General features: G+C 44.7%; 1 protein-coding gene across 12 annotated transcripts in view; it reads left to right on the top strand.

Annotated features, from left to right (window-relative positions):
• SMG6 (SMG6 nonsense mediated mRNA decay factor) overlaps positions 1–26,580 on the top strand; it is a 261,637-nt gene that overhangs the window by 97,179 nt on the left and 137,878 nt on the right. For 7 of the 12 annotated variants that reach the window (XR_016223920.1, XM_002718880.6, XM_008270916.5 and 4 more), the window contains one exon: positions 25,728–25,844. Coding sequence is in view for 9 of the 12 variants with exons in the window: in XM_002718880.6 (XP_002718926.1) it covers positions 25,728–25,844 (117 nt within the window). In the remaining 3 variants the exon portion in view is untranslated. Of the gene's footprint in view, positions 1–10,680; positions 10,940–11,613; positions 11,747–12,378; positions 12,410–19,834; positions 19,926–25,727; positions 25,845–26,580 lie in introns of those variants that run through there. The other 5 variants (XR_016223919.1, XM_089317609.1, XR_016223921.1 and 2 more) reach the window with 5 other exon arrangements.

Below are 26,580 nucleotides of genomic sequence, written 5' to 3'. Positions count from 1 at the left end.
CTTCGGGTCTATCTTTTTCCATCTCTCTGTCTCTTTCCATAACAGTTTTTAATAATGTTTTAGTTAGTTCCAGCCTTTTCCCTGAATGGATCCCATTGGAAAATGCATTTGAAAGGAAACAGTTATACACTTCCCTTCCTTTGAAAGTCTGTTGGCACCTTTTCCAATGCAGTAAACCATACAACATGTATTTTCAAAGTTTCCAAACAGACACATTGGCGTTAAATTTATGAAAAAATATTTTACTCAGCTGTATGGTAACTGTGACTTTCAGAGATGCTGATCTCTGAAATTGGTGCTGACTTTTGGAACTCCAACAGGTTTTCAGATCTCTACAGAAAATAAAGCCACAGTGGCTCTCGTGGAATCTGTGACACTTTGTGCCTTGGCCTTGGATTGCAGGTTGAGCAGGAGGATTTAGGGCAGATGTTGATGTGGGGATTCCCAGCCACACCCAGAGGAAAACAGGGGAAGTCATTGAGTCACTGAATATTGCATAGCTGTGTTGAGCACAGGAGCAGAAGGTAAATTCCTTACTTTCACAAAAGATAAATTCTGTTTACTGCTCGAACCAAGCTTGGGGGTCACATAACACCTGTTTGTATGGTTTGCTATTTTCTTTAGAATGCCATGACCAAGAAGAGTTCATTTATTTTCATTCAAAGCAATGATGATATTGCTAATATTGTAAATTATTTACCCCACTTCTCCCTTTAACACCTGTATTTTTATTTTTACTTTTTTTTTTTTTTTTTTTTTTTTTTTTTTTTTTTTTTGACAGGCAGAGTGGACAGTGAGAGAGAGAGACAGAGAGAGAAAGGTCTTCCTTTTGCCGTTGGTTCACTCTCCAATGGCCGCCGCTGCAGCCGGCGCACCGCGCTGATCCTGGCAGGAGCCAGGAGCCAGGTGCTTTTCCTGGTCTCCCATGGGGTGCAGGGCCCAAGCACCTGGGCCATCCTCCACTGCACTCCCTGGCCATAGCAGAGAGCTGGCCTGGAAGAGGGGCAACCGGGACAGAATCCGGCGCCCCAACCGGGACTAGAACCCGGTGTGCCGGCGCCGCAAGGTGGAGGATTAGCCTATTGAGCCACGGCGCCGGCTATTTTTACTTTTAAGTGTATTAGAATCAGGTCTGTCTATTTGAAAGTCCTTGGGTGTGACTAAGGGTGAAATTTGGTGGGTGAAGACCATGATCCTTCTCAAGGATTCCAGCTGTTTGTTCAGAAGAATCCTGGGAATGCTCTTAAAAGAAGCCTTTCACAAGGGGGATTTCTTCCAGATTGTTCAAGCAGCTGACTTGTGCCTTGGCTTACTTAGGTTTATGCACTAAGCATTTCAGCTTTTCTTTGCTTATCAGCCTAATCATGGTGGGTTTTGCTCCTGGGCGTTGAGATAGGTTCTCTGCTTACCTCCTGTAGGACAGAAGCTGCTGAAGACATCCTACAAAGACTGAGCATCCTGCAGGCCATGTGTTCCACTCAGTTCAGTTAGCAAGGATTTGTTAAACATTCACTGGGTCACTTCTTCTTACCGTGTGAGTGTGTGTGTGTGTGTGTGTGTGTGTGTTTGTAAGAGAGAGAAAGAGGCATTATTACTGCATATTTTCCAGAAGCACAGTCTATGAATTCTCTTTGTTCTCCCCTTCCTCTCTGCCTGTCTCTCTCTCTCTCTCTCTCTTATTTATTTATTTATTTTATTTTATTTTATTTTATTTGAAAGGCAGAGTTAAAGAGAGGCAGAGGCAAAGAGAGGTCTTCCATCTGCTGGTTCACTCCCCAGATTACCAAAATGGTCGGAGCTGCGCTGATCTGAAGCCAGGAGCCAGGAGCTTCTTCCAGGTCCCTCACGTGGGTGCAGGGGCCCAAGGAGTTGGGCCGTCTTGCACTGTTCTCCCAGGCCACATTAGAGAGCTGGATCAGAAGTGGAGCAGCCAGGACTCGAACCAGCGCCCATGTGGGATGCGGCTTTACCCGCCAAGCCACAGCGCCGGCCCCTCTTTTATTTTTTTTTTTTTTTATTCATTTTTTTATTCATTTGAAAGACAGAGGCAAAGGACTTGGGCCATCTTCTACTGCTTTCCCAGGCCATAGCAGTGAGCTGGATTGGAAGAGAAACAGCAGGGACTAGAACCGGTGGCCATATAGGATGCCAGTGCTTCAGGCCAGGGCTTTAACCCGCTCCTCCACAGCACCAGCCCCATAACTCTGACTTTCAAGTAAACAAATCCGTGAGGGGCTAGCATTGTGGTATAGCAGGTTAAACTGACACCTACAGGGCCAGCATCCTGTATGGGCACTGGTTTAAGTCCTGGCTGTTCCACTTCCAATCTAGTCCACTGCTAATGCACCTAGGAAAGCAACAGAGGATGGCCCAAGTGCTTGGGCTCCTGCATCCACATAGGAGACCCAGATGAAGCTCTTGGCTGCTGGTTTCAGCCTGGCCCAGCCATGGCCATTGGGGAGTGAACCCAATGGATGGAAGCAGCGGATGGAAGACCTCCCTCTCTGTCTCTCTCTGTCTCTTCCTCTATTTATATAACTCTGCCTTTCAAGTAAATTAAAAAAAAAATTATGAATGGGGGCTGACATTGTGGCACAGTGGGTAAAGCCACCACCTCTGAAGTCAGCATCCCACATGGGAGCTGGTTCACTTCCTGATAGCTCCACTTCCAATCGAGCTCCCTGCTAAAGGCCTGGGAAAAGCAGCAGAAGATGGCCCAAATATTTGGGCCCTGCAACCACATGGGAGATCCAGATGAAGTTCCTGGCTTCCAGCTTCAGCCTGACCCAGCCCTGGCCATTGTGGCCACTTAGGGAGTGAACCAGCAGATGGAAGACTTCTCTCTCTCTTTGCTTCTCCCTTTCTGTAACTCTGACTTTCCAATAGATAAATAAATCTTTAATATATATATGCAATTAAATATATCAATATATGAACAGCTGAATGGATATGAAAGGGAGGTTGTCTACACTGTAAAATTCAATTTATGCACATTTTTGGGTATTTCCAGAACAGAAGATATAATAGCTATAAATCATGAGGACACTAAAGCCAAATTTATATTTGAACACTGATATATGGAACAAAGCTCTATAATTCTAGGATAAGCACCCCCTGCCAGTTTTTAAAGTACCTGTTCAGCTTCATTTTCTTGCTGAGACTTCCTCCATTTGGAGGGTAAAAAATTGACCTGCTTCTGCCTGGTTCAAAAGACCTAAAAGGTTTATTTATAGAACACTGCCTTTTCTTTAAAAAGATTCCACACCAAAAGATGGTGGATGACCACTGCCAAAAAGAAACAAAATAGCAGCTGTGCATCTATGCCCATGCCTCTTTCCCTCTTTCCTTCTCCTTATCTAAGTCCCTCCTTCAAGATCCAGATATATATATATATATATGGATTTATATATAGGCAGAGTTACAGAGAGAGGGAGAGACAGAAAGAGAGGTCTTCCATCTGCAGGTCCTCTCCCGAAATGGCCACAGCTGAGCTGATCCGAAGCCAGGAGCCAGAAGCCAGGATCTTCTTCTGGTCTTCCACCTGGGTGCAGGGGCCCAAGCACTTGGGCCATCTTTTATGCCCTCCCAGGCCATCAGGAGAGACCTGTGTCAGAAGAGGAGCATCCAGGACAGGAACTAGCACCCATACAGGATGCCAGTGCCATAGGTGAAGGCTTAACCTACTATGCCACAGCGCCAGCCCCCAAGATCCAGATAGATTTATTTATTTGAAAGGCAGAGTTACAGAGAGGTGAGACAGACAGAGAGAGGGGGAGAGAGATATCTTCCATCTGCTGGTTTGCTCCCCAAATGGCTTAAATGGATGGGGCTGTGCCAGGCTGAAGCCAGGAGCCAGGAGCTTGTTCCAGGTCTAACATACAGATGCAGGGGCCCAAGGACTTGGGCCGTCTTCTACTGTTTTCCAAGGCAATAGCAGAGAGCTGGATCAGAAGTGGAGCAGCGGGGACTCCATATGGGATGCCAGCACTGCAGGCAGCAGCTTTACCTGCTATGCTACAGTGCTGGCCCCAGATCCAGATATATTAAACCTGGACTGTGCTCCCTAAAAGGTCTCCTTCCTCTGGACTCCAAAAATAGCTCTTTCCATAACACTGGCTGGCCATGTTGCTCAAAGCTGCCCTAGCACAGGACTTCCAATCTCTCAAGCTTCCTCAATAGACTAGACATCCCAACAGGGCAGGGTCTACAGCACAGACTCCAGCACTCACTGTAGTGTGTGCACATTGGAGTTGATCTGCTCTGAGTTGAAAAGTTCTATGTGATCTGATAGAACTGTTCACATAGAACTGGACCAGTTAATTTCTTCAGTCACATACACATTTACTGAGCAACTACTACATGCAAGGACCTATATGAGGCATTTCGTTTTTAAAGATGAAACAGACCCTCCAGAAGATGAAGTACTACAGGACGTGTGCATGCAGTTAACTACAAATCAAAGAAAGTAAAAAATGTCTTTGGAGTTGAAGATGATAGTGGGAAATGATATGAATAAGGAAATTTGCTATTAAGCAAGTACAGTTTGGACAGGGAAAGATGGCAAAAAACCTAATTTCCATGAATAGAGGACTACTTACATTATAGAGCATATAGAACATACAATGGAATTGACTGGCACTAAGAAGAATGAGAGAGCTCTATTTATAAAAACACATATATTAAAAAAACCTGATGCACTAATTAAAGCTATGACATGACATATCTGTTGATCCCCTACTATGTGCCAGGAAGGGGAGGAAGCAGCGGTGCAAGTGAAATGCTGAAAGAAGCAGAGAAGCAGAAAAAGTTTTTTCCTGGTTCCCTTCCCCTCTGAGACCTGCCTGTAACCTTGTCCTTAAGCTCCTTAGAGTACTTTCTTTCTTTCTTTTTTTTTTTTTTTAAGATGTTTCATTTATTTATTAGAGAGAGAGAGAGAGAGAGAGAGAGAGAAAGGTCTTCAGTCCACTGGTTCACTCCCCAAGTGGCCGCCTACGGCTGGAGCTGTGCTCATCCAAAGCCAGGAGCTTCTTCCGGTCTCCCACAAGGGTGCAGGGGCCCAAGGACTTGGGCCATCTTCTACTGCTTTCCCAGGCCATAGCAGAGAGCTGGATTGGAAGTGGAGCAGCCGGGACTAGAACTGTTGCCCATATGGGATGCCGGCGCTGCAGGTGGAGGATTAACCTACTGCGCCACAGCACTGGCTCCTCTTTTTTGTTTTTTAAAAGAGTTATTTATTTGAAAGAGTTACAGAAAGAGAGAGAGAGAGTGAGAGAGAGAGAGATCTGCTGGTTCTTTGTTTTGTTGTTGTTACTTTGGTATTTTTATTTTCAGGGTTAAGTATTTTTTTTTCATTGCTGTTTACTACTTTTCAGATTTCACAGGCAATATTATTTCATGTACAGGTATTGGGAAATGGACTCTTTGAAGATGTACAGTCATCCCATTCAGACACAAATAGAGTAACTTCCTAAAACTGAGGAAAACCTTCTTGTGAAATGTACTTCAGGACTTGAGAATAGACAAAGCTATTATAATGTGTACATCATTGTTTGTGGGAGCTATTGGGGTCAGATTAGACAGAAATTAGTATTATAGAAAATAACATCAATTCTTCTTGCATATAAAAATAAAAACTGATATAGTGTTACTGGGATGTGGTGCAAGTTTATAAACAATAAGTACGTAACTATCAAATTCAACAAGGACTTAATATTGGGGAAGTTTTACCAACTGATTGATATGTATCAAGCACTCAAATTGTGACTCCCTGCCCCACCCCCACCCCCACATTCATGTGATATCCCTCAAGGACTGTTGTCTGAGATGAAGGCAAACAAGATGTGACACCTATTTGCCTTCCTTTGTAACAATTGAGGGTGACAGAGCTGTGTGTTCCAAGGATCTCCATATCCTTCCAGTTCTTGCCAGCGAGACTGAAGAAGGGTAGGATAAGGCCACTGGAATCTCCATTATAGGGCCACAATGAGGACAGTGACCTTCAGTTTCTCAGAGAAAAAGGGAATTTTTCATCGAGTTGGGGCAGTATCCTAAGCCCAGCATATTCAGTGACCTCAGAGAAGCTGTGAGCCTCCTCCATTATTTTTTAAAGATTGATTGATTGATTTGAAAGGCAGAGTTGGAGGGAGAGAGGTCTTCCATCCACTGGTTCACTCCCCAGATGGCTGCAGTGATCTGAAGCCAGGAGCTTTTCCTGATCTCCCATGTGGGTGCAGGGGCCCAAGGACTTGGGCCATCTTCTGCTGCTTTCCCAGGCCGTAACAGAGAACTCACTTTCCAGCGCTGGTGCAGAGGCTCTCAGCTCTTTGAGTCCCGAGCCGTGGGCACCCACGCCCTCCACATAGGTTCACTATGTCCCTCTGATTACGGAAGAGTTTCCTCTGCTGTTTTTTCCCTAACTCTTCCCTGAGACTACACTATCTCCACTTTTATTAAACTATCAGTAAGCTCCCTCCCTATTCTGCCATCTTGGTATTGCCACCCCTGCTGGTTCACTTTCTAAATGACCACAATAGGCAGGGCTAGACCAGGCCAAAGCCAGGCACCAGGAACTTCCTCTTGGGCCATCTGCTGCTGCTTAGCAGGGAGCTGGATCAGAAGTGGAGTAGCTGGGGCTTGAACCAGTGCTCAAATAGGGATGGCGTTGCAGACCGTGGATTAACCCACTGTACCACAGTGCCAGCACCTTTTATTCTTGCTTAAATTAATTCAAGGGGGTTCTTGTTGTTTTCAAATACTCCTAACATACTAGATAAAGAAGAGAAAAAGCAGTAAAAATACGGGGTTGTTATTTGCCAAAACTCCTCAAACTTAACATTTAAACTTAACATTTTATCTATGCATTATTATTTATGTAAATTATACCTTAACTTAGGAATAGTAAAGCTGAGACAGGGTAAGTTATGGAAAGCACTGTGCATAGGGAGAACTGTTTTCGTGGCACAGGAGATGATTTGTTGCAGGGCCCAGATTCCCTCCAAGACTAAAGCATCCTTTTCCTCAGTTGCTGGCCGGAGTGTTTGCAGAGTCATGGCTCAGCTGAGTCCCTATTCCAAACTTGCTCTCAGATAAATGAAGGTATCTTCTCAATGTCACTGGATCTTCCCAGGTAACCCACCATAACCTGGCAAGTGGGGAGGGGAAAAGGGTATAAAGATTCAGCTCCAGTGGCCCAAACTGGGACTACTTCAAAGGGCTAGCCCAACTCCAGAGCTCCTAGTAGGCCTGGCTAAGGTCTTTGTTACAGCTGCAGTGCAGTTAATCTTTTTCCCGTACTCCAATCCTACTTCCTTCAAACCCCAAGTGTTGATCCTGAGAGCATTCATTCCCCAACCAAATTTCTGCATGCAAATCTCCATCTTCAGACCTTGCTCCCTGAGGAAACTGACTTGCGACAGTGAGAAACAGGACGATTCAATTTTGAACAAGCTTGAGATAGCAGGTAAAAATGTCTAATGAGAAATTTTAAATGTGTACTGAGGCTCAAGAAAATGATCAGGGCAGTAAAGAGAACCCAGGGTGATCTGTAGACAGATAAAAGTTGGAACCATGAGACATTATAATATGCAAAAGGAAAAAAATCAAAAGCAGATACCAAAGCAATATCAAGGATGCTGGACAAATAAGAGAAGATCCAACAAACAGGCAGAAGGGCTGGCACTGCAACATAGTGGGTAAAGCTGCCACCTGCAGTCCTGGCATCCTATACGAGCACTGGTTCAAGGCCCAGCTGCACCAGTGCCGATACGGCTCTCTGCTATGGCCTGGGAAAGCAGTGGAAGACTGCTTTGTCTTTCAAATAAATAAAATAAATTTAAAAAAAGTTACATAAAGAGAGGGAGAAGGAGAGAGAGAGAGTGTTTCCATCTGCTGATTCACGCTCCAGATGGCTGCAATGGCTAGAGCTGGACCAGGCGGAAGCCAGGAGCCAGGAGCTTCCTCCTGGTCTCTCACATGGGTGCAGGGGCCCAAGCACTTGGGCCATCTTCCATTGGTTTTCCTAGGACATTAGCAGGGAGTTGGATCAGAAGTGGCGCAGCTGGGATTCAAACCAGGGCCGATAGAAGATACGCCACCGTCGTAGGCAGTGGTGGTCTTACTCACTATGCCACAATGCTGATCCCCCTTGTGGATATTTTGAAAAATATTTATTTATTTTTAATAGAAAACTTTAATAAATATAAATTTTGAAAGTACAACTTTTGGATTTATAGCAGCAGACTCATAAAATGGCAGATGCCCTAAATAGCACTCTGGCCTCAGAATCAGCCCTTAAGGGATTCAGACCTGGCTAAAAAGCCCATGAGACTATCTCAGGCATGGAAAGCCAAGACATTGTGCCTACATGAAAATGACCTACATGAAAGATCTCCGTGAGTGAGATCCCAGTGGAAAGAAGGGGCTATTAAAGAAGTAGGTACCTTTCTCTGAAGGGAGGAGAGAACTTCCACTTTGATTATGGCCTTGTCTAAATAAGGTTGGAGTTTGTGAACTCAAGAGGCTTCCATAGCCTTGGCAGCTCATAACAAGAGCCTCAGGTGATTACTGACATAATAAATAACAGTGTCAGTTGTTAAATCAACAACGGGAGTCACTGTGCACTTATTCTCCATGTGGGACCTCTGTCCTTAATGTGCTATACTATGAGAATTAACAGTAAAACTAGTCTTCAAACAGTACTTTATACTCTGTGTGTCTGTGTGAGTACAAACTGTTGAAATCCTTACTTAGTATAGAGCTGATCTTCTGTATATAATTAAAAGTGAATCTTAATGAAAAAATGGGATGGGAGAGGGAGTAGGAGATGGGATGGTTTGCGGATGGGAGGATGGTTATGTGTGGGGAAACTGCTATAAATCCAAAAGTTGTACTTTCAAAATTTGTATTTATTAAATAAAAGTTAAAAAAAAATAGGTGTCGCACAGTAGGTGGTGTTGGATGAGGTCATTATTTACAGGATCTAGTTTGGGTACTGATCTTGGATAGTAATTTTGAAGGAACCCTTTCAAGTTGAATTAGCTGGAGCAGAGCCAAATGAATGTGCAGATCTGGCTTTTCATAGAAAATCCAATAGAGAGTGTTGTCTTCTCTTTGGTCTCCTTTTTCAGCACTAACCTTCAAACTTTGATGACTCTAATCTTCTTTGCATTCTGGAAGCTTCCTGAAAGAGCTAACTTTTTTTTTTTTTTAAAGAGTCATTTATTTATTTGAAAGTCAGAGTTACACAGAGAGAGAAAGAGGTCTTCCTGGCCAGCGCCACGGCTCACTAGGCTAATCCTCCGCCTTGCAGCGCCGGCACACCGGGTTCTAGTCCCCGTCGGGGCGCCAGATTGTTTCCCGGTTGCCCCTCTTCCAGGCCAGCTCTCTGCTGTGGCCCAGGATTGCAGTGGAGGATGGCCCAAGTGCTTGGGCCTTGCACCCCATGGGAGACCAGGAGAAGCACCTGGCTCCTCCCATCGGATCAGCGCGGTGTGCCGGCCGCAGCACGCTGGCCGCGGCGGCCATTGGAGGGAAAGGAAGACCTTTCTCTCTGTCTCTCTCTCTTACTGCCTAACTCTGCCTGTCAAAAAAAAAAAAAAAAAAAAAAAAAAAAAAAAAAAGAAAGAAAGAAAGAAAGAAAGAAAGAGGTCTTCCATCCAATGGTTCACTCCCTAATTAGCTGCACCGGCCGGAGCTGCACTGATCCAAAGTCAGGAGCCGGGAGCTTCTTCTGGCTATCCCACGTGGGTGCAGAGGCCTAAGGACTTGGGCGATCTTCTACTGCTTTCCTAGGCCATAGCAGAGAGCTGGATCAGAAGTGGAGCAGCCAGGGCTAGAACCAGTGCCCATATGGGATGTTGGCACTTCAGGCTGGGGCTTTAACCTGCTATGTCACAGTGCCAGCCCCCTCTCATTAACTCTTAATTTAGAATCAAAGTGCTCCTAAGGCTTCATATAATAGAAGTGTGTTTCAAGCTGTTTGTCTAAATCAGCTGCCAAATTTCTCCCTGTCCATCAGAAGGGATGTAGCTGTTTTTATCCCTTCTCACTGTTGCATTAAAAACTTGTTCTAGGTCTAGGTTGGCTAATGCTAATAGGATGCCTCTTTGAAACTTCCTCACTTCTCTGCTCCTCCACAGCCTTAAATAACTTCAGACACCTCAGGTCTGTAGTATGGAATTCCAAATGGCCTCACCTATCTGATGTAATTACAGAGCTACCACTCTGTTCTGCTTCCCCAAACATTTGCTTCCCCCAAATATTGGGAAAGAGGCAAGCCTCCCCCCTAAACTTTTGGTAAGCAGTGTAGAAGTAGAAACTCTGTCCTACAAGGTCTACTTGTAACTCTTCCAAATGAGCTGCTAAAATGGCTGGCTCTCTCTCCTGGGCCCTATTCTTATGAGACATCTCCAGTGCCAGCATGATGCTCTGTTGGCAGTAGTTCTGCTTGCCCAAGGAAGAGTATGCATTTTAGTTACCCTGGAATTAAACAGGAACTTCTGAGTGATAAAAATATCAATCCAAAGATGCAACTAATGTGAAATTGCCAGTGTGTGTTTTGACTGGTACTTTATTTATTTGCCAATTTTCCAGGCAGTTTATAGGAGTATTGTTACTAAAATTGCATGGATATTTCCAGGAGACAGCTAAACAGTCACTTAGACATGTTTTCATTTTCCTTAGGAGAGTGGATGGTATATTGTACTTCCTGCCGAGATGTATTGATGGAGCCTCCAGGACATTTCTTGCCTCTGGAGTCCTATATTAAGCAGAAGGGAAGCCGCACTCTCCTCTGGAGAGGTCCTAGCACTTCTGGGCCTTTTTTTCTCACCTCTAGAAGGTAGTGGTTATGTTATAATGCTGTAAAGAGCTTTGGACTCAACCTTACTCAGGATTTAAATTTTCCACTCAGTCACTTACCAACTGTACGACCTTAATGAAGAAAATTTACATAACCCTCTGTGTGGTTTCATTTCCCTGTTTATAAAGTAGGGCTATCGATGCCAATTTCTAAGGTTTTCCTGAATGTTAGGTAACATATGCAAAAAAACCTTGCCTAGGCCCTTGGTATGTACTAGGCACTCAGAAGATGTCTATTTTTTAAAAGAAAATTATTTATTTTTATTTATTTGAAAGCCAAAGAGAGAGAAAAAGAGAGCTCTCCCAGACAGAGCTCTCCATCAGCTACTTCACTACCCCAAATGCCCACAAAGCCAGGGCTGAGCCTGCCTGAAACTAGGAGCCCAGAACTCAATCCAGGACTCCTACATAGGTGTTAGGGACCAAAGTACTATTCACCTACTGCCTCCCAGTGTGCGCATTAGCAAGTAGCTGGGAATGGGGGCAGTGCTGGGACTCAAACCCAGGCACTCCAATAGGGAATGTGGGTGTCCCAAGCAGTGTCTGCGTATCTGACTGTCTCTCTCAAGATTGATCGATTATTTGAAACTTAAAGTTACGGAGAGAGAAGTCTTCTATCCACTGGTTTACTCCCCAAAGGGACCCTGACGGCCAGGGCTGAGCTAGGCAGAAGCAAAGCGCCAGGAGCTTCATCCAAGTCTCCTACATGGGTGCAGGGACCCAAGCACTTACTCCGTCTTCTGCTGCTTTTCCCAGATCGCTAGCAGGGAGCTGGGTTGGAAGTGAAGCAGCTGGGACATGAACAGGCACCCATATTGGGATGAGAGCATCGCAGGTAGTGGCTTTACTGGCTATTCCACAATGCCAGCCCCTCCCCGCCTCCCTGGCAATGTCTTAATCAATGTACCAAATACCTGCCTCACCCAGTTTTATCAACTCAGCCTCTTATTAATGAACTCTTAACATCTGCAGTGATGAGTTAAGCTAATGGCTTTCTAAATGTCATTCCTTTATTTAAAAATTTTTTTAAAGTTTTATTAAATTATAATATGCGTTTTAGATTATGTCTGTTTATGCAATTTTATGAATTTATATACACATCTGTGAAATCATCACCACAATCAAGATATTGAATGTATCCTTTACCACCAAGTTTCTTTGTGTTCTTTGTAATCCATTCTTCCTTAACCCTCTCCTCCCCATCCTCAGGCAACCACTGATTTGCTTTCTGTCACTATAGATTAGTTTGCATTTTCTGGACTATTATATAAATGGATCTTGACGGTATGTTCTTTCATTTTGCATAATGATTTGACATTCATCCATGCTGTCAAGTGATCGAGTAATTTGTTCTTTTTATTGTTGAGTAATAATTGTATGGATATACCACAATTTGTTTATTCGTTCACGTGTTGGTGGACATTTGGGTTTTGTCCAGATTTTGACTGAAATGAATAAAACTGCTATAAACATTCAAGTGTAAGTCTTTGTGTGGACATATCCTTTCATTTCTCTTGATAGATACCTGGGCGTGATATAGCTGGGTCATTTGGTAAGTGTACGTTTTAACATTTTGAAAAACTGCCCAACTGTTTTCTCAAGCAGTTGCATCTTTTTACATCCTCAGAGTTTTGTGTTCCACTTTGTTACTCCACATCCTAGTCAGCGCTTAGTATTGTCTATCTTTTATAAAACAACCATCCTATTGGATATAGAGTTGTATTTCTGGTTTTGAATTGCATTTGCCTAATGATTAGTTATGTTTGGCATTTTTCATGTACTTATTTGTCATCCATAAATCTTCTTTGCCTTATTTTTTGTTTACCTTATTAACTTGAAAGAGTTCTTTATATACTATAGATGTGAGTCCCTTGTCATACATGTTTTACAAATATTTTCTCCCAGTAAGAAACTTTTCTGTGGCTTCTCTTTTCTTTTGAAAAATAACATTTTTTTACTTTGAAGAAATTCTCTCTTTTTTCTTAAACTTTGAACTTTACAGATAGAGTGGCCCGGAGGCTGTTTAACAGAGTATTGCAGCTGATGCTGCCAATTAAAAAATATATCTTTATATACATTTGATTAATGGTCCACAAACCCCACTAAAAATGTGCAATTCCATTCATGAAGAAAACAGTGCTCCTGTTTTAAGCAGCTTTTTTTTTTGGCCTGAAGACTGCTCATACCATTGGTTTGAAATTTGTGCCTTTGCTTATTTTCTGAGACACAAGAGCGTGTCGAAACAGCTCCCTTAGCTCCTGTGACTCGCTCCTGTCAGCTTTCCTCACTTGCTCTTCACCTTCACTTTGTGCTGTTTGACATGGATTTTACTGAGCAGATGCATCATAGCCTTGGTGACGAAGTTCTTCTGCTTTATCCCTTATTCTTTAGACGGGAGTTCTGTCTTTAGTGAACTTTACCTTTTTTATTTTCTTTTTGGTTGCTCCTGACAGTTTCTTGCTCAGGCCAGATGAAAGAACCAGGCAGCACAAGTCAGCATTTGCACAGAGTAATCAGCCAGTTAGTTGAGAAAATGTCCCCCAAAAGCCCAAGTAACCTCTGTGAAAAATACAAAGTTTCTAGAATTCTGTGCTAGATAATTTTGGATTTTGTTTGTTTTCTTTTTGTTCATCTTAAACTTTTTATTCTAAAATTACTATAGATTTGTAAGAAGTTACTTTCAAAATGTACACGAGATCCTGTGTACCTTTCACCTCTCCTTCCCTGGTATTATGTTGTATAACTTGAGTGCATAACAACATCATTAAATTGTATTCCTATAACCCACAGATGTTATTCAGGTTTCACCTGTTATACCTATACTGTGTGTGTGTGCGTGTGTGTGTGTAGTTCTAATTTTGTCACACATGTAGCTTCATGTAACTACTGCCACAGTCCAGATACAGAACAGTTCCATTACTACAAGACTCCTTTGTGTTACCCCTTTTGAATCATCACTATCTGCTTCCATTCCCAAATCCTACCTCCTGACAGCTACTAGTCTATATTCCACCTCTGTAATTATATTATTCCAAGAATATTATATAAAAGGGATCATATAGTACATAGCCTTTTTAAAAAAATTTTTGAAGACTTATTTATTTAAAAGGTAGAGTTACAGAGAGAGGGGTCTTCCATCTGCTGTCTCACTCCCCAAATAACCTCAATGACCAGAGCTGGGCTGATTGGAAGACAGGAGCTTCCTCCCAGTCCCCCACTTGGCTACAGGGGCCCAAGCCCTTGGACTATCCTCTGCTGCTCCCAGGCCATTAGCAGGGAGCTGGATCAGAAGTGGAGCAACCTGGATTCGAACTGGCGCCCATACAGGATGCTAGCACTGCAGGCAAAGGCTTAACCTATTATGCCACAGCACCTGGAGTTCTAACTGGCTTATTGCATGTATTAGTGGTTTGTTCTTTTTTATGGCTGAGTAGTGTTTTGTGTATGGATGTTCCACAGTTTCTGGTGCTGTTCACTTGTGGACAGTTGAGTTCCTAATTTGGGGTTATTATTAAAATAAAGTTACTCTGAACATTCGTGTATGTTTTTATCTAAATGTAGGTTTTTATTTTTCTGGGATAAAGCCTAAGAGTTTAGCTGCTGGGTTGTATCATAAGTATATTTTTAGTTCTAGAAAAAACTGCCAGAATGGCTATACAATTTCACATTCACATCATCAACATATAAGTAATACCTTTTCTCTGCATCTTCACTAACATTTGGTGGTGTTTCTGTTTTTTGTTTTAGTCATTTTGATAGATGTATAGTGATACTTGTTTTATTTTCATTTCCCTAGTGCTAATGACAAAGAACATCATTTCATTGGTGTTTTCCATCTGAATATCCTCTTTGGTAAAATGTTGGTTTGTGTCTTTTACCCATTTTATGAATGTACTGTTTGTTTTCTTCCCATTAAGTTTAGAGAATTCTTTATATAGCTTAGATACTAGTCCTCTGACAGATACTTATGTTTGCAAATGTATTCTCTGTAATGTATACTTTGTAATTTGCCTTTTCATCATCTTACAAGGGTCTTTTTCGGAACAATAGCTTTTCATTTTTATGAGATCCAATATATCAGTCTTTGTGTGGATTGTGCTTTTACCATTAAATCTTAAACTTATTCACTTAGTCTCAGTTACTGAAATTTTTCTTCTAAAAATTTTACAGTCTTAGGTTTTATATTAAATCCTTAATCTAGTATGAGATGATTTTTTTGAATAAGCTATGGAATGTAAGACTTTTTTTTTTTTTTTTTGCGTATGGAGATTTGATTGACCTAGCACTATTTGTTGAAAAGGCTAGTCTTCCTCCTTTGACTTTACATCAGAGGTATGATTCTTCTCACTTCATTCTTTTTAAAAATTATTTGAGCTATTCTAGATCCTTTGCCTTTCCATGTAAACTTCAGAATAAGCTTTTCTTTATCTATAAAAATTCTTTCTGAGGTTTTGATAGCAATTGCATTAAACTTATTAGAGTACAGTTGACGTCTCTACAATGTGGAGTCTCTCAATTCATGAAAATGGTAAAATCTCTAGTTATCTATATTGTCATTGATTTCTTTCAGCATTTTCTTAGTTAAAATGTTTAAAAGATTTATTTATTTATTTAAAAGGCAAAGGGTCAGAGAGACAGGATGAGATGGGGGTGATGGAAAGGGAGAGAGAGATTCTCCATCCACTGGTTCACTCCACAAATGGCCCTGACTGGGCCAGGCTGAAGCCAAGAGCTGGGAACTCCATCCTAGTCTCCTATGTGGGTTAGGGGGCCAAGCACTTGTGCTATTATCCACTGCCTTCCCAGGTACATTAGCAGGAAATTGGATCAGAAGTGGAGCATCTGGGACTCCAGCTTGGCATTCAAATATGGGATGCCAATGTCTCAAGTGGCAGTTCAAGACTACTGCACTACAGTGCTGACTCCTAGTTAAAAATTTTTTAAGAGTTTATTTGAGAGGCAGAGAGAGGATAAGCTGTCATCTGCTGGCCTACTCCCAAAATGCCCACAGTGGGCCAAAGGGCCCCAAAACTGGAAGCCAGAAACTCAGACCAAGTCTTTCATGTGGGTGACAGGAGCCCAATTACTTGACCCATCACTGCTGCCTCCCACAGTGCACATTAGCAGGAGGCTTGAGTCAGGAGCCAGAGTGGGAATTGAACCTGGTTACTCCGATGTGGGATTCAAGCGTCCTACCTGATATCTTAACCACTAATTCTTAGCACAGGGATCCTCTGAATGTTTTGTGAGATTTATACCTAAGTGTTTTATTTACTTTGGCAATATTGTAAATGGTGTTGTGTCATTGTATCAAAACTTTTTGTGCAGAACTATGGTTGGAGTGGTCTGTGTTCTTTGTGCTGACAGTAAAGGAGAGAGGAACTGTTGGAGTGTGAAGCTTGAGTCATAGGCCTTTGAAAACCAGCCATGGGGTGCCGGTGCTGTGGCGTAGTGGGTAATTCCGCCGCCTACAGTGCCAGCATCCCATATGGGCACCAGTTCGAGTCCTGGCTGCTCCACTTCCTATCCAGCTCTCTGCTATGGCCTGGGAAAGCAGTAGAAGATGGCCCAAGTCCTTGGGCCCCTGCACCCACATGGGAGACCCGGAAGAAGCTCCTGGCTCCTGGCTTCGGATTGGTGCAGCTCCAGCCGTTGCAGCCAACTGGGGAGTGAACCATCAGATGGAAGACCTCTCTCTGCCTCTCCTCTTTCTGCGTAACTCTGACTTTTAAATAAATAAATATTTAAAAAGAAAAAAAAGATACTGCTTGGGACATCTGCATTCCATATTAAAGTGCCTGGGTTCAAGTCCTGGTTCTGCTTCCAAACCAGCTTACTGCTAATCTGCACCATTCCATATGGAATGCTGGTGCTTCAGGCCAGGGCGTTAACCCGTTGTGGCACAGTGCTGGCCCCTGAAGCAGTGTCTTAACTGCTGTACCAAATACCCACCCCAGCAAATATTTCTTGAATCTTTTTCATTGTGCTAATTTTCAAGGATGTGAAGTCTTGACATAGCTCTTGCCCACAAGGGGCTTATAATTTTGTTGGGGAAACATGCTATATGTATAAAAATTCCAGGACAAGGTATTATTGCTTGTTAAGTTCCAAATACAGAGGTCAGGCAGTGAGTGTGTTGCAGAGCTTTCTTTTCCCGGGTTTTGTTTTCCCTTTTGTGCCCTGTTCATCAGGGTAGCTTCTGGGTATTGTTGATGGGTGAATGTATGGGGTAAAAAGGGGTGTCATGTGGTGGGATGGAGTCGTGGGAATATGTAATTAATTTTTATACTTTCCCCAGTAAACCATTGACGCTTTTTATGATGTCATGAGGGATTCCTTAATTTTGCAGCTGCTTCCTGGTTACGTCAGAGAGGAGCCTCTCACCCCACAGCCTGGAGTTGCACCCCTACAAGAATTGGAAACAAATGAAGTGCTGAATATCTAATGGCTTCCACAGGGAGAGCCAGTTCAGACTTCCCAGGCCTCCTCATTCAAGGTCTTCCTCAAATATTTCTGACCCCCTGAAGTGTCTTTGTTCTGGAAAGACAGGACTTGGCCCAGAGCCAGGTGGGTGGGAGCCTGGGGACTCCTTGATGTGAAACACCCCCACACCCCACCAGGTGTTCTGCAATTCCAAGTTTCTGCCCCTTTCTCAGATCTTTTTGGTGGGTGTTACCACTTCTTGAGTCCCCAGGATTTGGAACCTGCTGGGAGTATCAGTGAGAGTTCTTGATCTATTCCAGTAATCTCTTGCCTCCCTTCCCTACCAACATCATCACTACCTTTTCTTGATTCTCTTTCTGCAGCATTTTTCACACTCCTTTCCATTCCCTGTTCTCTCTTAAAAGGAAGATGTTATATTTAGTTCACATCACGAAATGGTCTACATATAATTTCTCTTCATGAAAACAAGCCCTCTCAGCTTTCCAACTGGTCTTCCTGTTACCTCTTTCCAGTTACCCGTATCAGTTCTGAATGCTTTAACTAAGCTACTCACCACTGCTTCATTCAGAAACTTGGAGTGCATGTTGTTCCCTGTTCTAGCACTGAAGGCTCTGTACTTCGAGGTCCAGCCACATGTAGGCAGATTGTGGTACTCTGTATGTTCCTACCTATGTGTGCTTCATGTAGCACACACAGTCCCTGCTGTACCCACCAGTCCCGACTTTGTGTGTTGCAGCTCCATTCAGACACAGTCTCTTCCATGAAACTTTCTCTAACATACACTGACTGAAGTGCTTTCCTTGCCCTCTGGTGACAGAAAGCATATTCCTTCCATCTTGCTTACAGCACACACTATACTGTGTTGAATTATAGTTACTTGGGTACGTGTACTCTACCAGTCTTCCTCATTGGATTACCATTTTATCTGAGACAGGATCCTATTTGTCTTTTTTTCCTCCACAGCTGGACACCCAAATAAGTGTTTTTGGAATTAATGGGAGTAGTTACTTTCTTAGGATGTTGGAATTTTTTTTTTTACTCCCCCACATCTCACTTTCGGAACAGCTCTAGAAGAAGCCAGAGTTTTACAATCCTGGAAAATCCAAATGGAGCTGTAGGTATTACAGTGACTGCTTTTAAGAAAGAAACATTACTTTCTGTGATCTTATGCCTGCCCTTAACATACTCTGTTCAGGCGTATGTCATATCAATATCACCCTGTTCTGCCATTGTGTGTGAGAAATTTGCTTGAGTATATCGGTGCCTGACTCTTCTGAGTCACTCATTCTGCTCCCCAGGAAATAAAATGATGCCCTGAGGGCATGGACATCTCTGCTTTTTCTCTGAGGTTTTGTTGCTGTCTGGTTCCTATGTAGTGACATCCTCCCCCTCCTCCTCTTCAGCCAGCAGTTGCCACAGGGAACTCTATGGCTCAAGCAGCAGCAGTTGAAAGATGCTCTCACTGCCCACTTCCTGTAGACAAGGACATTTTGGTGGGCTGCTCAGGAACTGTGCTAGCTCTGTGTCTGACTGGTGACTCATGAGAAAAGCAGCCTTATGTCTGAAAGATCAGAGCCAACAAATCGCCTCCAGGTGGTGTTAGTTTAGAGGTGACTGACCATTCATTTCCTTTCTTTGGGAGGAGATGGTGGGCAGGGAATGGGAAATAGAATGGTCTTGCCTGCATTTTTCTCCAGTTGTTAGTGAAGCAGTCAAGCAGATGGTTGGTTTTCTCTGCTAGAAAGGCTAGAGGGCCACAGTGCCCTCCAGATCTCTTCTGCTGCTTCCAGGGTATCAGACTTAATGTGCCAGCCATCCATCCTGTGTCTTCCTTTCATTATTCCCATTATCCTCTTGCCAGCAAGGTGGCTGTGTGGGCCAAGGAAACTCTGCTGCTCCCACCATGGCCAGATTTTTTTGTGATCAGCCAAACCTCATCCCACTGATACATGATTTTCTCCAAACATCTCCCTGACAAAAAACTTGGTACCCTATCCCACGAGTTGAACAGAAGCAATAGGTCTTGAACCACTGCCCCTTGGCTAGGCTTAGAGGTCCAAGCAGGTGGGCCTGCCTCCTCTCCCCTCCCCTCCCCTCCCCTCCCCTCCCCTTCCCTTCCTTCTCCACCCCTCCTGCCTCACTCCCATTTCCTGCTGGAGGATGCTTTGCCATCCTGGAGCCGTCAGGCACAGCTTTGCTTTGGCAGCACCGTCACACACACACTGGTGGGAGAGGGGACGTGTTTATCACTTTTCCTGGAGATTATCTGTTTAAGCACTTCTCTGACAGTTACAATAACAAGGGCAGCGTGTTGTGTTTCCCAGCAGAAGGACACTTGCTGTTGAAAGATGTATAGCACTAATTAGAAATACATAACATCCGGCCACATGGCAGCCTTCTCCCGGCCGCTCCATTTCCTGATTTCATACAACTTTGACGACAGTTGGTTTATGTTTTCCATGAATATGTTCTCAGAAAAATGAAAAAGTCTCCCTGTTACATGAGAGTGAAAAGAATATTTTTGTGTGCACAGGTATTTGGCCACAGGAATACTGAGATCTGTGGTCATGTGCCCACATGTGGGAAGGGACAGATCCAAGTTCAGACCTCAGGTGACTTTCTTGGTAAGAAATATTTCCGTCTGACTTCCTTAGCCAAAACCATCCCCCTAAACCCTTGAGCAAGTGTGCTTTTGGAAAGAAGGGGAAAGGCTATTTCACAATGTTAATGAGTTCCTCAGCTCAGTCAGGCTCCTGCTACCTGACACAAAGCCAGAGGAACCCAGGCAAATACCAAGGCAAACAATGCCTTTTCCTTTCCCACCCCACATGGCTTGTAGGCCTGACCCAGCCCAACTCTAGGGATATATATGGGCATGCATCAGACTAGGGCCGGTTTCCTAGGTCTATCCCTGAAGTGGGTGCACTCTCAGAATGCAGATGCTGTTTTCCCACCCACTTGTATAATGGGTGAATACTCTCAAGGAGCAGTATATTATGGCTTCTAGCCCATGGATGCCTGTGTGAGCCCAGGAGCATCTCTTGAAGATACCTGCACCAAGTACATTCCTTCCTTGAGGCTAGGGTCCAAGTTGCTGAGATTACTACAGTAAATCACTATTTTCTGTATCCTACTGAGGGGTGCTGTGTTTGCAGAGACTGTGTTTTATGTGTAGTTGTGTTCTCCACAATACCCAGCACAGGGTCTAACAAATTACAGGGTTCATAACTGAGCCATAGAGAAGAACAGGCCTTCCAGCCCACGCTTCATTCGGAAGGCTGACCCCCTGGGTAACTTGTGATACCTCTACCTGCTTGATCAGGGCAGAACAGCTTACTGGTTTATACCTCCCTGTCAATCCAGCCCTACCTTGTCCCAGACTTTTTTGCAGGAGGCTTAAAGGAGGGTGTCAGAGGCCAGCAGATATCATTGTTCTTTTAAACTTTTTTATTTTTATTTGACAGGTAGAGTTACAGACAGAGAGAGAGACAGAGAGAAAGGTCTTCCTTCTGTTGGTTCACTCCCCAAATGGCTGCTACAGCTGGCGCTGCGCCGATCCAAAGCCAGGAGCCAGGTGCTTCCTGTTGATCTCCCATGTGTGTGCAAGGGCCCAAGCACTTGAGCCATCCTCCACTGCCTTCTCGGGCCACAGTAGAGAGCTAAACTGGAAGAGGAGAAACTGGGACTAGAACCTGGCGCCAATACCAGGATGCCGGTGCCGCAGGTGGAGAATTAACCAAGTGAGCCACGACACCGGCCCCAATCATTGTTTTTTTTGTTTGCTTGTTTTTGTTTTGTTTTGTTTTGTTTTGCCAGGCAGAGTTAGACAGTGAGAGAAACAAAGAGAAAGGTTTTCCTTTTCCATTGGTTCACCCCCGAAATGGCCACTACGGCCGGCGCGCTGTGCCGATCAGGAGCCAGGTGCTTCTCCTGGTCTCCCATATGGTTGCAGGGCCCAAGCACTTGGGCCATCCTGCACTGCACTCCCAGGCCACAGCAGAGAGCTGGACTGAAAGAGGAGCAACCAGGACAGAATCCGGCACCCCAACCGGGACTAGAACCCGGTGTGCCGGTGGATTAGCCAAGTGAGCCACAGCACCGGCCCCAGTCATTGTTCTTAAGAAGCTCTTTCTCACCCTTGATTCCTGGTGACTATCTGGAATTCTGAGAGGCACCATAGCCTTAGACTGCTATTTGTCATTAAAGTAGAAATGGGCTTGGTAAGAACAACCACCACCTACTCAATCTTATCCTTTTCATAGCTAATGAGAGTATCTTACTGTCGCCTTATGCCTCTCAGAATGCCGGTCTTTTGGAGCTGAGACACCTCCTCACCTTTGGTGTGTGGGTAACCTCTGCCTAAGATGCTCAGTTAATGAGGGGACAATAATGTTGGCACTGTCAGTTAGCAGGATGTAGCCTCCACATATTCTATCCCAGCTTCCTCTGTTCTGGATTTATTCCCTCATTCTAGGCTTTGTGACTAATTAGAGGCAGGCGGCTGGCAATGCTTGGCTGGGGCGGAACCGACAGTGCTGCTGCTCAGTGGTGGAGAGGGGAGATTGGCAACTTGTTTTGGAATGACTTACACATCTTCCCATCCTTCCTCCTCTTGGTTCTTGGATGCTTGTTTTCTGTGTAACAGAGGACGAGGGTTAGGGTCTTAGGAGAAGAATGAGAGTCGTGATCTATTCTAATCTCATGGAATGTACTACTTCCTTTGTGCCTGCCAGTTTCATTGGAAAGTTAGAGGGTGACATTCAGGACCAGTAGGCATCTGGAAGGACAGTGGGAAAGCCCCAGGAGAAGAATTGCTGCTTTGATGCTGCTCATATGTTGGCCCCTCCAGAGCAGCAGCCTACTCCCTCTTACTTAGGATTTTCAGAGTGGCCTGGGGCTGGCTTTGGATACCCCAGTCACACTTGCTCCTGTGGTGAAGACTGTTAGCAATAACTGTGGTTGTGTAGCATCTCCTGGAGTAACGGCTTCAATTAGGCCCTATTGACAAGACTAGTGAGCTGATGGAGAGTGGGCTCCCTCTTGGCTACTGAGGTTAAAAGGCAGGCAGGGACAGAGATCAAACATGTGACTAATTATCCTTTTTTTTTTTCTTTTTTAAAGATTTATTTATTTATTTGAAAGGCAGAGTTATAGAGTCAAAAGCGGGGGTGGGGGGGTGTCTTCCATCTGCTAGTTTACTCCCTAGATGGCCACAATGGCCAGAGCTGCAGTAATCTGAAGCCAGGAACCAGGAGCTTCTTCCAGGTCTTCCACATGGGTGCAGAAGCTCAAGAGCTTGGGCCATCTCCTACTCCTTTCCCAGGCCACAGCAGAGAGATGGATCGGAAGTGAAGCAGCCGGGACTCAAACCAGTGCCCCTATGGGATGCTGGCACTGCAGGCGGCGGCTTTACCTGCCATGCCACCACACGAGCCCCTAATTATCCTTTTAACACTTGGAGATTCTGAGAGTTCTGTGTTAGAGAAGGGATTAACAGATTAGTTGATGCCAGAGCTAGTGAGCTTGGCCCCCTACCTCCATTTCCTTTGGGTTTTTGATTGTCTCCTCCTCTGAGGCTGCAGGCTGGACTGCTTCCTCTGATTTCCTCTCCAGTCCATATAAAATGGCTATTGAGCAGGGCCACTGACAAAGAGGAGGTATGGGCGGATTCAAGTCCCAGCTCCACTCCTCATTGCACCTTTCTGCTGATGTGCTCCCTGGGAGGCAGCAGGTGATGGCTCAAGTACTTAGGTCTCTGCCACCCTCTTGGAGACCTGGATGGAGTTTCAGGCTCCTGGTTTCAGCCTGGGCCAGCCCTGAATATTATAGGCATTTGGAAAATGAGCCAATGGATGGAGAATCTGTTTCTGACCCTTTGTGTTTCAAATAAATAAATATTAAGAAATGAGTCTGCAGGGGGCAGGCATTTGGTACAGCAGTTGGCCTGCCACTTAGTATGCTTGTGTCCTGTGTCCTGTATTGGAGTTCCTAGGTTCAAGTCATGGCTGCACTTCTGGTACAGTTTCCTGCTGATGTGCATCCTGGGAGCAGATGATGGCTCAAGTAGTTGGGTCCCTGCCACCCGTGTGGGAAACCTGGAATGAGTTCTAGGCTCTTGGGTTCACTCTGGCATAGCCCTAGTTGTTGTGGGCATATAGAGTGAACCGTCAGATAGAATCTCTCTCACTCACTCACTCTCACCTCCTTGCCTTTGAAATGCATACATAAAAATTCTTCAGGTCCCTTAGTCCACAAGGAGACAAACCCTGTGGTTTCTGCTGTTAAAAAGAGATTAATTCGGGCCAGCACTGTGGCTCACTTGGCTAATGCTCCACCTGTGGCACCGGCACCCCGGGTTCTAGTCCCGGTTGGGGCACCGGGTACTAGTCCCGGTTGCTCCTCTTCCAGTCCAGCTCTCTGCTGTGGCCCGGGAGTGCAGTGGAGGATGGCCCAAGTGCTTGGGTCCCTGCACCTGCGTGGGAGACTGGGAGGAAGTGCCCAGCTCCTGGCTTCGGATCGGCGCAGGGCCAGCCATAGCGGCCATTAGGGGAGTGAACCAACAGAAGGAAGACCTTTCTGTCTCTCAGTCTCTATAATTCTCTCACTGTCTAACTCTGCCTGGCAAAAAAATAAATAAAAAATAAAATAAAAGGGCCAATGCTGTGGCTCAGTGGGTTAACACCCTGGCCTGAGGTGCTGGCATCTATATGGGCGCTGGTTCAAGACCCGGCTGCTCCACTTCCCATCCCAGATCTCTGCTATGGTCTGGTAATGCAGTGGAAGATGGCCCAAGTCCTTGGACCCCTGAACTCACCTGGGGGGCCCAGAGGAAGCTCCTGGCTTTGGATCGGTGCAGCTCTAGCCGTTGCGGCCAATTGGGGAGTGAACCATCAGGTGGAAGATCTCTCTCTCTCTCTCTCCTCTCTCTGTGTAACTCTGACTTTCAAATAAATAAATAAATAAATCTTTAAAAATAAATAAAAGGATGGCTCAAGTACTTGGGCCCTGCACCCCATGGGAGACCAGGAGAAGTACCTGGCTCCTGCCTTCTGATCCTTCAGATCATTGCGGCGCGCCGGCCGTGGTGGCCATTGGAGGGTGAACCAACGGCAAAGGAAGACCTTTCTCTCTGTCTCTCTCTCTCACTGTCCACTCTGCCTGTCAAAAAATAAATAAATAAATAAATAAAAACAATAAATAAAATAAAAAAAGAAATTAATTCGGGGCCGGCGCTGTGGCGCAGTGGGTTAACGCCCAGGCCTGAAGCGCCGGCATCCCATATGGGTGCCGGTTCGAGACCTGGCTGCTCCACTTCCTGTCCAGCTCTCTGCTGTGGCCTGAGAAAGCAGTGGAAGATGGCACAAGTCTTGAGCCCCTGCATCCGCATGGGAGACCTGGAAGCAGCTCCTGGCTCCTGGCTTCAGATCGGCACAGCTCCGTCCATTGCAGCCATCTGGGGAGTGAACCATTGGATGGAAGACCTCTCTCTCTCTCTGCCTCTCCTCTCTCTGTGTAACTCTGACTTTCAAATAAATAAATAAATCTTAAAAAAAAAAAAAAAGAAATTAACTCATTCTGTAAGAATGGGTTATTTATGTCATCATGTGTTCAATTAAGAGGAGGTACATAAAGGAGGTGCAGATGGAACCAAAGATTTGTGATTCAAAAATATATTTTTTTAAAGATTTTATTAATTTATTTGAGAGATAGAGTTACAGAGAGAGGGAGAGACAGAGAGAAAGGTCTTCCATCTGCTGGTTTACTCCCCAGAAGGCCACAGTGAGCCAATCAGAAGCCAGAAGCCAGGAGCCAGCTCTCCCACACTGGTACAGGGGAGCACTTGGGCCATCTTGTACTGCTTTCCCAGGCCATAACAGAGAGTTGAATTGGGACAGGAACAGCTGGGACATGAACCAGCACCCACATGGGATGCCAGTGCTGTAGGCAGAACTTAGCCCACTACACCACAGCACTGGCCCCTCAAGGAGACAATTTTTAAATTTTTATTTTTCTAATTTTAATTAATGTGCTCATGCTAGCTATACATTAAAGAGACTGAGTAAATTGAATTTGGGTTTTTGTTGCTGTTATCTTTCTATTTTCAATAGCCAATTAAAGGCAGAATCCCCCCAACTCTGCTCAAAGTGCCCACCTTGAGGCAGCTGGTCCTACGGAAGTGCTGGGCTGCAAAATATACACTGACGATCTTGATAAATGTTAGTGCTTACCTGCACACCAGGCATCCTGCTGAGTGCTTGACATGCATTATCTTACTTAACTGTACAGTCTCCCTTTGGGAGAGGGAATATTACCACCCCATCTTAGATGAAGAGGAGGAAGCAGGGTGAGGATGTGCAGCTCATAAGATAGGGAAGAGTAGATGGTAGCCCTGGGGTCCTGATGCAGTTTCCTTTCCCTCCCCTCAGACTGCTTCCCGGAGGAGTGCCGCTCCGTGATCCAGGAGCAGGCTGCAGCCCTGGGTTTGGCCATGTTCTCTCTTCTGGTCCGCCGCTGCACCTGCTTACTTAAGGAGTCTGCCAAAGGTAAGCAGGAGGGGCCCCCTGGCTTTCCAGCTGCCTGACACTGCTGTGCTGCTTTCTCAGTGTCTTCTCATTCTCCATTCTTCCTCTTCCCAATGGAAACCCTTTCCCTTTGCCCACATACCTGGTGCCATCTCCTTTTGCAGCCTGATTACCTCTGAGGCCCTCATTCCTCTTTGTAGAGCTAGTCTCCCATGCTTTCCTCCTTTAATAGTTAGATTTTTGCCTGTACCTATGAGGTGCTACCTGTTCTTGTACCTTTAAAAAATCAAAAGAGTAGATTTACCTTTTTATTCATAATTGATGTTTTGGTTTCCCCCCTGTATCCCTATGCTTCTCTTTGGCTAGTACCTGGTGGGCACTGAAGCACCATAGGTCCATGGTCCTGGGAGACTCATGGGGCAGGAGTGGGTGCTATTCTTAGTCCTTGGGTTGAGGTAGTATCCCATAACCCATATCCTGGATGGCTGCCTTTGGAATTCAAAGCAAGACTGATGTAGCAGTCAGTGTAAGGTAGGGCTGAAGGCTGCATCTTTCTTTTGGCTCCCAGATCAGTATTAGTGAGTAATGAGACCCCATTGTTACCCCTTGCCTACCACACCTGCTTTATGAATGCTTCTAGCCTCCAGCTACCTTTTTTTCTATTTGAAAACAATTATGTTTATAAGACAGTAGCAAAACTAGTGCAAAGAATTCTTTTTTTTTTTTTTTTTTTTTTTTTTAACAGGCAGAGTGGACA

Source organism: Oryctolagus cuniculus, chromosome 17 (genome assembly GCF_051225735.1).
Source record: "Oryctolagus cuniculus isolate XC-2025 breed Fujian yellow rabbit chromosome 17, ASM5122573v1, whole genome shotgun sequence".
In the NCBI taxonomy this organism is placed as follows: Eukaryota; Metazoa; Chordata; class Mammalia; order Lagomorpha; family Leporidae; genus Oryctolagus; species Oryctolagus cuniculus.
The sequence above is the reverse complement of the archived record's forward strand: the minus strand, read 5'-3'. Positions and strand labels throughout refer to the sequence as shown.